General features: G+C 45.4%; 1 protein-coding gene across 1 annotated transcript in view; it reads right to left on the minus strand.

The window, feature by feature from the left end:
- The window catches only part of IPO9 (importin 9), a 41,160-nt gene that overhangs the window by 2,260 nt on the left and 25,053 nt on the right, over positions 1 to 13,847 (minus strand). Inside the window, exons 14-22 of the mRNA XM_071449959.1 lie at positions 12,167 to 12,326; positions 10,997 to 11,223; positions 10,650 to 10,798; positions 9,663 to 9,791; positions 7,140 to 7,415; positions 5,388 to 5,554; positions 3,301 to 3,434; positions 1,703 to 1,822; positions 737 to 838 (exon numbers count right to left, since the gene is read on the minus strand). Coding sequence (XP_071306060.1) covers positions 737 to 838; positions 1,703 to 1,822; positions 3,301 to 3,434; positions 5,388 to 5,554; positions 7,140 to 7,415; positions 9,663 to 9,791; positions 10,650 to 10,798; positions 10,997 to 11,223; positions 12,167 to 12,326 — 1,464 coding nt within the window. The remainder of the gene's footprint in view (positions 1 to 736; positions 839 to 1,702; positions 1,823 to 3,300; positions 3,435 to 5,387; positions 5,555 to 7,139; positions 7,416 to 9,662; positions 9,792 to 10,649; positions 10,799 to 10,996; positions 11,224 to 12,166; positions 12,327 to 13,847) is intronic.

Consider the following 13,847-nt stretch of genomic DNA (forward strand, 5'->3'; position numbering starts at 1 on the left):
TCAGGAAATTTTCTATTAAGCTACTGAAACCCAAGGATCCAAAAGTAAATAGTTTCAGCACTGCTGAGAAAGAGAAAATTGTATCCAGAATATTCTCCTTTGGGTGATGTGATAGAAACCACTGAAGCCCAGAAGCAGGGCCAGTGGAGGCTCGAGTGACACACAGGTGAGCCAAGCACACAAGAGACACTCCCAGGCAGGTTTGGCAATTCCAGGCACCAGGATCTTCTGCCTTAATCCCATGTGAGGGTGACACTTTGCCAGTTCTGAGCTAATGTGAGCAGCATCCCTCACTGTTTGCCTGTAAAGGTCTCCCTTCTGAGGCTACATGAACCTGAGGGATGATGCCCCCACTCATCTCTTCATGCAGCACTTGCTCCTCAAGGTCTCTCCACAAACGAGCTCACCCATCCCTAGGACACCACCATGCTGAGGTCACACCTACACCTTGAGCAGCAATTTTCTCTTTAGAAGAAATACCTGCAGGAACCTTGGAGGTGTGAAGCCTGTGCAGTATGTGAACTCCCAGGTGATGTTATTTATAAGGCAGCAATTTAATCCCCATGTTGCTCAAAGCCATGGCTTCTCCAGAAAGTCCTTATTCACAATCCCAGAGCAGAATTCCTTCCCCATGCCTGCAGCCTTTGTTCTGCTGCTGGCAAGGGAAGGAAACTTTGACTAGGATGTCACCTACTTGATTACTGCTTTGAAGAAGGACCTTCAAGCTGTTACTCACCATACTTGTTTGTGGAAAGAATATCTGACAAGAACTGTCCTGCTAAGCCTTCATCTTCATCCTCATCTTCTTCCTGATCCTCCCACATATCATTTGAATCATCTGTTTAGAAAAAGAAAGTTCTAGAAATGATCCAAATCCAAGAGGTCCAAGAGGTTTGTGATCACTCTATATAGGGGACTGGAGTTTGTAGGCAAACACAACTCTGCCTGTGTGGGTGGATGAAGAGAAACACCTACAATGCTCCTTATCCTTCTGGAATGGTTCCAGAGCTGGAGCCAAGCAAAAGGCAACACCAAGAACAGATACTTGAAGTAGGAAGCAAGGCAAACCAGATACACCATGAAAGGGTAATTTTATTTGCACATGGTCAGATCCCAAAAGAATTTTTAGGTCTAAGGATACACAACACTGACTGATCTTATTCTCCCATTTTATTTATTTTTACCTGGAAGAGATTGGTAGCACTTAAATACAGCACAGGGAAGGAAGAGATGTTGTCCTAATGATGAACTGCACAACAAAACAAGAGATCTGGAGAGGGACTTTGACAAAGAGGAATGGCTTCCCACTGCCAGAGGGCAGGGTTAGATGGGATATTGGGGAGGAATTGTTCCCTGTGAGGGTGGGCAGGCCCTGGCACAGGGTGCCCAGAGCAGCTGTGGCTGCCCCTGGATCCCTGGGAGTGTCCAAGGCCAGGCTGGGCAGGGCTTGGAGCAGCCTGGGACAGTGGAAGGTGTCCCTGCCCATGGCATGGGGTGGAACAGGATGAGCTTTAAGGTCCTTTCCAACCCAAACCAGCCTGGGATTCTGTGATTCTATGAACTTACCCCTCTGGACCATTATTCAAGCCTTTGCAGGATACATGATTTACTGTCACAAAGTTCCTATACCAGAAATTCTTCTCAAGAGAAGATCAAGTAGCTTTAAGCCATGCAAAGAGTAAAAGTAAACCCAGTATTTTACCTTGGCTCCAGTCTGCAGTTGTCTGTCTAGATGCATTTGCTTCCATGGCATTAGAGAGTTCATTTATTATTAATTTTAAGATTTTTACTAACAAAGGAATGTTTGTCCAGCGCTCAGGATCTGTAAGAGAAAAAAACCCACATATTTATGTTGCTTTTAGTTAAAAGTTATAAAACAGGCCCTTTTTGTTGAGGTGGGGTTCTTTATTAGGGAGGTTGGGAGAGAAAACCAAATGACAAAAAAAACCGCAAAGCTTCTTTCCATATACCCTCAGAGCTACATTCCCAAAGATCTCAATGCAGTATCAACCTTGCATGTCCTGAGTGAGGAGGAGGGGCAGGGGGAAAATCTTCACAGCTCAATGAATGTGTGACTCTGCTCCTGCAGGCTGCTTAAGAGAGTCAGCTGGAGCCAGCCTTTCCTTGCTGAAGTCCATTTGCACATCCACCAATGCTTTCATGTCAATGAGCAGTGCATGCTCCCAGGCATGGCTCTGCCCCTTCTGAGGCCCTGCAAGCTCCAACTTTTCCTTACTAGTGTTCCTGCAGGGCTCAACTATTCCACAGGGACAGCCAGACAGTATATTTGCCCTTAACTACAAAACTAAAGATCCTATCAAATAAAATCTGGGAGCATTAGTTTTAGCTCTCACTAATGCTAGTACTAATCTTTGTTTAACTCAAATGCTGGCAATTGCCATTTTTCTCTCTGACCTTCATTGGTTTGGTTTTTTTAAGCCAAGATTAACCAGGTAGCAAGTGATTTGTGACTACCACTCACCTCATAAAATCCCTAGTGCTTGTCCCTATTCATCTCCTTAGCTGTCACCTTAGTCCTTCACTGCATCACTGCAGATCCCAGGTCCATGGCAGCTCAAGGAGCACTGACTGTCTGGAGAGGCTCCCAGTTTGGATTTTACAGCCTCCACATCCCATGCCACCACTGGGCACACAGGTGCTCTAGCACAGCAAGTGGCACAACCAAGGTCTGACTGATGGCTGAGCAGCCCCTGAGTGTCCTCCCCCTGGAGCTCAGTCCTCAGGAAAAACTGCCCAGGGCTCTGCACTAATTTAAAAGATTAATCTCAACAGCAACCTCCAGTCAAAGACCTTGGGTTCAACCTATTAAAAATAAGACAAGTCTTATGCAGGAGACTGGTCAAATTTCCTTAAAAGAAATCTCTAACTTGTTGAATCACTGCTTTTTGTGAACGAGTCTCATTGAAAAAGACACCCCTTTGTTTTAAACCTCTGCATGCACTAAAGACATTTTCAGAGAAGCTACCAGGCATCCAGAAATATCAATTCTGTCTCATGATGCAAAACAACAGTGAAGAAGTCCCCATCCCATAATTACCTCATCCAGTTATATTAAATCAGACATCAGGAGTCCTCCAAAGCAGTCTCTGGCAGAATTAAGGTAAATAGATACAGGTATATTAAGTACCTAATGTATGAATTAGCTCTAAAAACCAACACATGCCTTCTGCAGGAGCTATCTCCCACAGCTCTGTGTGATCTGCCAGACCTATTTAAGGCCTTTCACAGCATCTACTTACAGAAAAAAGCCCTGTTAAACACAGCAGAATGATTACTCACTTTTGGCCGACTTGGATCGTGTCCGAATTCCCTCATCCATATTGAATATTTCTTCTCCCTTCACCCTGATGTCCTGGAGTCTCTTGTCATCTGTGTTGATGCCATACTGCAGGAGTTTGCACAGTGCTACAGAGCTGGGAGCAGAGAATAGGAAAATTAGAGATCAGAATTTCCCTGAACTGTCTGGTTTTCACAGCCCCTCTCTAACAGGGAACACAGCCCAGAGCAGACACCCCAGTGCCCTCTCTTCTGCATCTTTGCCAAGAACAAGCATGACAGAATTTCCCCATCTCTTCTGTTTTATGTCAGCATCTGAAACTGGACTTGGCTCCTGACCTGCACAGCAAGCTGGGCACTGGTCAAGCTTTGGATTTAGGACCAGCAGCAGTCCAGACATCCATCCACACACACATTAAAGGTTCTTCCAGGTCAGAAGGGCCACCAGGTTAAACGAGCCCCTGCAGCACCATGTGCACATGAGGGTGGAATTCAGAGAAAAGCAGTGGCAGCAAAGCAGTAATTTGGCTGATCTGTAGCAATGATCTGCCCCCTTTCTCCAGTCTCAGTGCTCATTTTCACTTCTGGTCCTTCATGGCTCTGCCACACTCAGACCTTCCAGCTTGCTCCTCCCCTTTACATGTTCTTTCCATCTCTGATCTCACATTTCCACTCCACACTTCAAACCTTCTCCAGCTCCACACTGTTTTCAAGCACACTGAGGATGATGCTGACTACAGGTCAAGGTTGACAATCTATGCTTGGCACCCCCAAATCTCTCTCCCTCCTGGCTCCACAAATCTCAAACGGAAGTTTTGGAGTTCTGTGGAACTCTTTTTGTGCTTTCACTTCTCACCCTCTCTCTCTCCCACACTATGGCTCTCACTTCTGCTGGTTTGGACCCAGGTCTTACCTGCTGCCTCAAGCTGCCCAAAGTTTTCCCATCATTTCATCAAAACCCCACAGCCACTTCTTCAAGCTGCCCCCAGTGGCTGGGACTGTGCACACAGGAGGTATCAGCTGCCTTCAGGGCCCTTCTATTAACCCTGCTCCTCAGAGCAGGCCCTGCTTTTCCTCAGGACACAGAAACTCCAAGCATTTACTAATGTGGTAAATGTCACCACAACCAACCAAGTCCAAGTGTTTAATACAGTGTGGAGCCCTGTTACATCACCTGTACACAAACATTTCTCATTTTGGACAACACAGCTCTAAGCAATCACCTTTAACCTTGTTCTCCTGGTCAGCCTTGGCTTTTCCCTGTGCCATAAGCCTCAAGAGATCCTGCTGACAGGCCTGCACTGTCAAAGTGGGGATAAACCACCAGGCTTAGGTATGAAACCACCAAAATGTAACCAAAAAGAGCACTGGATCCCCAAATCTGCTCCTTGTCCTTCAGGATTATTCACTAATTTCCATTTTGAACCTGCTTTTTCTCATTATTTATTTCACAGGCTATTTGACAGCCCATAACAATGACATAACAACACACACTAATAAGTGAGTTAACACACCCTAAGAGTGGTCTGTGAGGCTTCATGATTCCAGAAAAATCTAATACAGCAGCTGTGACAAAATTTAAATGAATACAGAGCATCCCATGCTCTGGAATACAGCACTCAGTCTCCAACAGAACACAAACATGCCCCCACAGCAAAAGGGAGAGAACACTGTTGCAATTGATTTCTTGATCAACTTTTAAAAGATCAATAAATCCACAAGAAATCACCAAACTCTCTTAGGAAACCCTCAACAACACTCCAGAAATCTACAGTACTCTACAAAGGCAATTCCATGTGTGGAAGTTCTCATCTCACTCACAGAAATTCAATCCCAAAAGCAGCCCCGTATTTGCAGGAGCCATCCCCTTCCCCCTCATGTCTGTTCCATCACAGGAGCACCAGGAGCACTGCTGGGAAGATCAGAGCTTGCTCCAGTTAGCACAGCTCTCCTGAGCACAGCTGACAGTGCAGGGAGTTCTGCCCAATGCTGGCACCCACTGCTCCCACGTGAGCCAGCTCCCCTTCCCTGCACCCAGCACTCAGAGGCAGAGGATAAGGGCAGCTAACAGGAAGATCTGTGCCTCCCACCTGACTTTGCCTTCATACTGCCCATAGAAGAGGTGCTGCCTGCTCATCCACTCGGCCATCACAAACTCCAAGGCAGGCTTGCCAGTGGGGCCAGGCAGGCTGCACAGGAATTCCAGGAGGGGCTCCAGTTGTGAGTGAACCAAGTGAGCAAACACCATGATCAGGGACTGCAGGAGGAGAAAGGCAATGTTAGTTGTACATAATTTAATAGCTGGAAATGTTTTATCAAATATTGAAGGAGCTGGAGTGAAGCTGAAGCTCCCTGCAGGAGTGAAGGCTGTGCTTACCAAACCCAGGAGAAAGAGAAAGTACAACCAGCTGCAAAACACTGTGCTCCAAATGCAGGAAATAAACACCAGCACATCATCACTCAGCAGCACCTTCCCAATTCTAAATGCATTTTGAACATGATTTCAGGGAAAGAACTACAACTTTTGAAAAGGTTTCATTACAACATGCAGTTTTTGACTCCTAAAGACCAGGGCAGAACTCACTTGCTGTGTATGTCTAAATGTCAGCCTCCCAGCCTGAGGCATCTCTGTAGCCCTCCTCAGGAGAAAGCTGCCATCTCCAGAGGACCATCTTCCAAGCTAACACAGGGAAGAGATCCAGCACTGCAAAATGCTTGGCTACAAGGGCTGCAGGGGGCTGCTTCAGATTTAAACTTCTGTATCCTTTAAATCCAAAACCAAACGAAGTGAGAGTGATTCCAAACAATTATCATCAGTATATCCAGGGGTAAAAAATCCTAAAGCAGGTGAGATCTGCTGACATTGAAATGGCAATTGTGGTACTGCAGGCTGGCTTGAAAAATGTATATTCAAAAATCAGATAAATAAGATAAAATTGTTAGAGCAGAGTGAAGCTCAGCTGAGTGCTGCACTGGGGGCAGAGATGGGATCTTGCTCAGCAGTGCCAGCAAAATGTCTTCCCCCAGCTGCTACCAAGGAACCAGGGCAGTCAGCATGAGCTGTTTTACATTGAGGGCACAGACAAAAAAAGACAGGAGAGAGAATGAAGACCACTGGGAAAAAAATCACTCCAGAAAACTGTGTCACTACAAGTAGGTCAAGGCTAGAAGAGATGGTGATGCTCTTTAGTGGGCTCACTCAGGCCAACTATGTCTCCCATCCACCAAAAGCTCATCTTGTCTCAAGTCCCAGGCATCTATCCATGGAATACAGAACAAATCCACTCAAAAACACATGCTGCCTTTGCCATAACGTCCCTACTGAGGCAACTCCTACCCCTCCAAAGAGGGCTTGCAAGTACAAGGGCATGAGGGACTACTGAAGGTACATTACAGCTTATCCAGGAGAACCTTGCTTACCACGTAACCTGACAAAAAAATTTTGGACCTGAGGAAGAGCGTGGAGCTGTGTCACAGGAGGGTCAGGTTGGGTATCAGGAAAAGTTTCTTGTCCCAGAGAGTGGTCAGGCACTGAACAGGCCCCCAGGGAATGATCACACCCCCAAGGCTGCCAGAGCTCAAGGAGTGTTAGGACAGAGTGAGATTGTTGAGGTGTCCTATGCAGGGCCAGGAGCTGGACTTAATGATTCTTTTGGGTCCCTTCTAACTCAGGAAGTTCCATTATTCTCTGATCAGAGTAGGCATTTTCCTGACTATTTCAACAGGATACACAGACCCACCAACTGCATGAGCCGTAAATAAACAGGCATGAAATGAAAGAAAATGATGAGTTTCTTCTCCTGGTGCTTCTCCCCACTCTCCTGGGTGCCAAACCTGCTCACCTGCATCACACTAAGCGTCTCTGCTTGCTGCATTTTACTCAGGATGGCTCTCAGGATCTGGTCCAGATTCTCTCCCAGCTCACTGCCGGCTTTTGAAATTAAAGTGGAGACCAGTCTGCCCACAAAGGCAGCGGTGAACTCCGAGGTCCGCGGGTCCAGGAGCTGGCTCACCACCTGCATGACGTACCAGAGCCCGTTGTGGCCCTGCTCGTCGTGCCACTGCGCGATCTGCTCCAGCGCCACCGACACGTACGCGCGCAGGCACTCGCCGCCGTTCTAGGGACAAGAATGGGCAGGGTGTCGGGGAAGGTGAAACAGGAAAGCCTTATAAATATGATTGCCTGGCAAAAGATTTTGAGAATATAGAAACTGTAAGTGAGACTGAAATGAAAGCAAGCTTTGAGATCCCTCAGTTACTGAACAACTGGAAAACAATGGTGTGGCCAGCTGAAGGTGATCCCCTTTTGATGGAACAACACCCTCTGCTTGCAGACAGGCCCAAGGGCCAGAGCAGACCCTACAGCTTGGCAGAAAGGGCCCAAAGAGGAGTTTGTAGGGTTTAAAATGTAACACAGTATAGTAATTTAATGATTCTGATAGGCTGTATGCATGTGTTATAGGATTTGTATCTTGTACTAGACTGGTTAGTGAGAATCAGAATATTCAACACAGAAGAAGATTTATGGTATTGTAATGGGAACCTCACTCTCTTACCCTTTTACTCTCTTACCTTTTTACTCCCTTACTCTCTTACCCTCTCATCCTCTCTCCCCCTCTCTTCTCTCAGTCCTGCTCCAGCTGTGGCTGGCAGCTCCCAGCAGGGCCCTGCACCCAGGCCCTTTGCAATAACCCACAGGTTCCAAGCCCTGGCCTCAGAGATCTCTCATCTCCATCCATCCTGACCATCCTACCCCTGATGCTCCTACATAAGGGAGTGGGCATGTGGCATTCACACACTCTTGGAACATAACTCTCTCTCCCCCAGGATTTTTCCTGCAGAAGTAAAGAGAGAAGAAGAGAAAGCAATTCTTATTTCTACTTGCTGCTCCTGTTGTTTTTGTACCTGTGGAATGTGTTAGGAAGATTGTTTACCTGAAGGGATTTGTCAATTGGATTCTGCTGAGGATTGTTTTGTTTCCTTGGCCAATTGGGTCAAAGCTGTGTCCTGGCTGTCTCAGACAGTCACGGGTTTTTCTTTAGTATTCTTTAGTGTCTTTTGTGTAGTATCTTTTTAGTATCTCTTTAGTATAATTATAATATAGTATTAATATAATACAGTATCATTTTAATAAAGCAATTGTTCAGCCTTTTGAATCATGGAGTCATTCCCAGACATTGGGGTCACCCTGCATTCAATATGGGCAAGAAGGGGAGACATGCCCTTCACCATCCCAGAACCTCCCTGAACCATGATGAAAACAAGGGGAAAACTGGTGGCACCTGTGAAAGATTTACAGGTGAGTTCTACAGACTCCAGCTTATTAACACATACACTACTCCTCACTGCCCAATCAGCAGCAATCAGGATAACTAATAAATACAACAATAAATACAACAACAGCCTCAAGTAGCTGCAGTTTTGTGACCATCTTGGTATCTGAAGAAATTCAAAGAGTTTTTAACAAGTGAGAGGTGAAGACAGAGAAGTGTGACATGAACAAAACACAACTCAGCAGCAAAGCTGCAGTCCTTTTGAATTCTTCTAAGCACAAAGATCCAGCAAAGCAACCAATGTGCAGGTCTACAATTTCTTCCTGCTGGTCTCTCACCTATTCTTACTGGTTTGTTGTTTAGGCAAAGACCACATTGCCATGGTCTGTATTCACATGGCAAAGAGTAGCTGCCACTATGGAACTCCTTACATAAGGAATGAAACCACCCTTGTTATTTATATGCCAGTTAGGAGCTGGAATGAAAAGGCTTCCTGCACTTCTAGCCTCTGATGCTTTTTCCTTCTTGCCAGATACTCCAAAGACATCAGGCCATAGCCAAGCCTGCAAGCACAGCTCAGGCAGTGCTGATGCTGGAGATGATTCCCTGCTTTCCCTCCATCCCATACCTGGCTCAATCAAAAAGAAGTTTGCCTTCCCCTTCCCTCATAAATGAGTACAGAAAGCTGCTAGAGTAGGAGGGCTAGGAGGGTTTTTGCTGTCCTGTGCCTGTGATTGCTCCTGAAGATAGCCCCTGCCATTACCAGGTGTGATAAATGTTATGGGGGCAGAAAAGCATTACAATTTGCTTGGTTGTTTGGTTTTGGCTTTTTTTTTTTTTGTGTTGTTGGGCTTTGGTTGGTAGGTTTTTTTAACGTGGTTCAGTGCACTAAAATAGAAAAAAACATCCAGGCTGCTGCCTTTCTCACTGTAGTTCTCCACATTCAGGAATAATCAGAAGTCACTGCAGGCCTGAACAACAGGACTTTCATGGTAAACTGGAGGTGGCAGAGGCTCTGAGGGGCTGCTGATACAGCCCTGCAATCCTCCCCTTCCCCAAGTGTCACCAGCCTCCCCCTCCCCACAGCAGTACCTGCATAGTAGCATTGTCATCTGTGTTCAGGCTGCACTGTGCCACTGCAGGGAATGCCTGGCAGATGAGAAGCTGGGACAGAGGGGGCTTTGTATTCCTCACAACTGTGGTCAGTATATCAATAGAGGTCTGAAAGGAAAGCACAAACTGTCACAGCAGCAGCCACAGAACTTGAAGTCAGCACTACCCACTCCTGCTGCAAACATCAAAGGTGTGAACTGCAGGGATGTGGCCACTGCTGCAATCACACCCTGAACTCACAGTCTAGAATAATTTTTAAATGCAAGGACCCTGGAGTCACACACCCAAGCATCACTGCTGTGAGCTGCAGAAGTTCCCAAGACAGTGCCCACATCAAGAGCAGTGTCACCACTCAAACAGGGCAAACAGATGCATGCTAATCAGAACAGCCAGAGAACTGCTCTAGCTGACTTGTTCCATTTTGATTATATTGATTTAAATTTATCTTAATTACCCATAAGCAATTATTACAGTCACACCAATTAAGAGATTATATGCATATTGATACGGATGTTTATGGATTTAATTCCATACAACCATTCTACACAGTCAATGCTCCATCTTTTATTAAGGCACCTGTATAATTTATCTCAAATTCATACATATGTGATGCATAAATCAGAAAAAGCCTTAGGAAGAAATGCAAGGAAAAGTTGTGTAGTCTGCTGGGAGAAGAGGCTGTTCCTGCTGAAAGATGGCAATGTCACAGCAAAATGACTGGGGATGATTGAGAGTGTGGAGACTGGAAGAAGGCCAGAGGAGCAGTTTAAAGCAAACTTTTGGAAGCATCTTCCTGCACCTGCAGTTTGCTTCCTCCACAGAGAAACCTTCCCCAGTGACTGAGGCCACTGCTCCAAAGCATGCCCACAGCAGCCTTTCTGCCCTTTGCAGAGCAGCCACCCCAGGTGTTACAGAACAGGAACATCTCCAGCCCAGGCCATGCCCCAGCATGTAAGAAGCACTTACTGCACACAGCCCTGCTGGGATCTTGTCAGCTGGGGCCTGCATGATGCTGACAAGGGTTGGGATCAGCCTCATCTGCATTGGACCCTGGCAGGCTTCTATTTGAGCTAGCTCCTTAAAAATATCCTGGGCAAGAGAAGCAACAACAGGATCTGGAGAGAGAAAGCATCATTTACTAAAACACACACACACATCTCAATCTTTGCCACCACGATTTTGGCTGGGCAAGGCAGCAAGTTTCCCCTCTACCACAGGAATCAGTGTTCATTCAATGACCACTGATTAAGTTTTCAGCTGCAGGATTGAACAGCAAAACCAAGTGTGCTTTGGGATGTAGGTGGAATGCATACCGTTACTGTACTTGAGGAATATTGCAATGGTGAAGGGGCAGATCTTGTTCTCCATGCTGGCTGTGAAAGCTGCATCCACCGTGCACACGATGCACAGTGTCTCCATCACCAGGTTCAGCACCTCGGAGCTGAACTGAGTTGCCAAGTGGATCAGACCATCCAGAATGCTGGGAAGGAAAGGCTGCAACACGTGGGTGCTCTCAGAGATCTTCAGCTGGTCACAGTAGCTAGACAAGAAATTTGTGATACAAAAATACATTCCTAATTTATTCAAGTAACTTAAATATATTCCATTCTGGATAATACATAAGGGGTTCTTCCATCCTGTCCATTCTTATTCCTTAAGTTCACTCCTCTAGGACTTCTCTCCTTCAGTGACTACTGCTTGACCTCCCAGCAGCTCAGCAGGAAGGAGGAAAGCTCTCACCAGAAATCTTCCCTCCACATTGCACACAAAGCAGAGCTGAGCTGAGTGATGTTAGAAGCTTCTACTGCCCCTCAGTGACAGATCTCTCCTAAGAACTGCCCATTGATGGAGAAAAGGAAAAAAGGCCAGGACAGACACTGCTTACAAAGTGTTTTGTTACCATGTTCTACAAGTGAGCTGGGGTGTGATAAAGCAATTTCAGGAATAACTAAGTCATAAATCTCTGACTTTATTTATTCATTCACATTTCAGTGCAAATAAGACAAGGTGCTCTGTTTTGAAGTGGTGAACAGTTAGGTTTTAGCAGATTTTTTTGTGACTATTTTTTTGATTTTACACTAATGTTCATCAAGTAGAGCAGACCTTCCTTCTGACAAAAATGGGTAAGAAAATCAAACCCCAAACACTCCTTATTGCTGTGATTGGCTCCATAGGCCTGGATGATGTCAGTCACCTTTATGGCCAAACAGAATAATCTGGGTTTCATCCCTGTGCTTTCCAACACTACCTAGTGCTGCTCCTCCCTGTGACCATATCCATCACAACACTTTACTGTAGCCAACCTTGAATCTTAATTCCACATTCTTTATTAGAGTTATTCTATTTTGAACCTGTTTGCATACACTTTTTAAGCTGACATCTATTTCATTCAAAGCAAAACCTCCCACAGCCCAGACAGAAATGCCACTTTAAGAAACCAGTTTATCAGTGTGATTTACATCCCTGTCCCAGGGTTTGCTTACCCCCAGATGGCTCTGACTGCAGAGATCCTGACAGAGGGGGGCTGGGTTTCATGCAGTCCACTGACAGTGGCCTGCAGGAACTGCTGGATGAGCTCTGGTGACATGGCCACGGTGAAACGGCTGGCGGCCCACAGGGCCCGGCCCAGGAGGAAAGGAGACACTGCAGCAAAACAAAATACCTCAGTTGTTTCAGAATAAGCTTTATGAGTTTAAAATCACAGCTGCTTCCATCCATTATTTAAAATCTTGTCATCCCAATAGGAAAACACTGAAATGTGACACACAAGACAAGTGTGCAGGCATGCAAAGAATTTTTGTTCATGGGCAGAATCCGGTTTATTTTCTTAGTTATTCCAAAGAGTAATTTCTCATTTATTAAAAAACCTCCTCCCTTCAACTATTTACACTTGAATTTGTTCATCACTGAATAAAAGCAAAGGAAGAGAACAGAGGCTTTGCCACCAATTCCCATTTATTCAGCTCAATATTCTGTCCCCAGCTGAAGAAAGCAGCATCTTGGGGAGAAGCATTGCAATAACAGAGCTCATACCCAGGGACCTTTCACAGATTACATTACCAGTCTGCAGCCATCACCCTGCAGTTACAGAATAGAATTCTGTGGTCCACCAGCACCACAGAAGCAGTGGACATTCATCATCCACTCACCTGCTTGCACTCACTAGGGTATGATATATCTTTATCACACTTATTCCTGCTGCCTTTTCAGACTATAATCTCCTTACCTATCTAGGCTGGCCTCAAAGTGATGATGCTCTCTGTTCCTCAGCATCTTTACTGCCATTATTTATGCTCCTGCAAGTACTAATTTTAAGATGAGGACATAAAACACTCTGTGCAAGATGTACAGCAAGAGAAGAGCTTTGTTTTTTAAGTCAGTATCATAAAACACAACATTTCTTTGTCTGTACCATTACTGACCATTAAATGGATATCCTTGGAGAGCCATCAACACACTGACTGTGGGAGCCCTTCTAGAGCACAGCAGCTCATTTACAACCCAGTGCCACACATGTAAATGAATGTAAATATATGTAAATTGCTGAGGTTGGTTTCTTACATGCATTGCACACTTTGCACACTAGTTCTTCACCCAACATTAACACAAAGAAAAGAAAAGATCCTTCTTTGTAAGGGGCTAAATAAGTGTTTCTTTGATGAAAAAGGAACCCAGGAATCAGTTTTTTCTACCCTGACAAATCAATGTGGACTCATTAGTGCTGCTCACATTAATGCCTTAAACTTCTAAAATTTTAATTTGCAAGGACTTTTGAGGTCTGACTTTCAACAATTCCTCTGATTTTCTTGCACATTGATGTAAGATAACACAGAGAGCAAAATCCTGCTGAGTTCTCAATAACAGAATGCCATTTAGCCAGGAGCATTATTTGAATTCATGTGCTACAACTAGTGTCAGCCTCAGCACAAAACAAATGGGATGACATGGTGCAGCAGGAATTCTGAAGGCGGTTAAACAGTGCTGGTGCCTTTCCCAGGAACAGACACAGGACATCAGAACAGCTATTTCCACCCAGCTCCTCCAGCCCTACAGGCTCATGCATCCAGCCAACAATGAGATCCAGCTGAAAGCACAGTCCCACATACAAAGGACTTAGAGTAGAACTGGGAGCACGTGGGAACTCACAAGATTTCTTTTTTTCAC

This window comes from Agelaius tricolor, unplaced genomic scaffold, assembly GCF_023055355.1.
Source record: "Agelaius tricolor isolate 1412-34295 unplaced genomic scaffold, bAgeTri1.0.p SCAF_30, whole genome shotgun sequence".
Classification (NCBI taxonomy): domain Eukaryota; kingdom Metazoa; phylum Chordata; class Aves; order Passeriformes; family Icteridae; genus Agelaius; species Agelaius tricolor.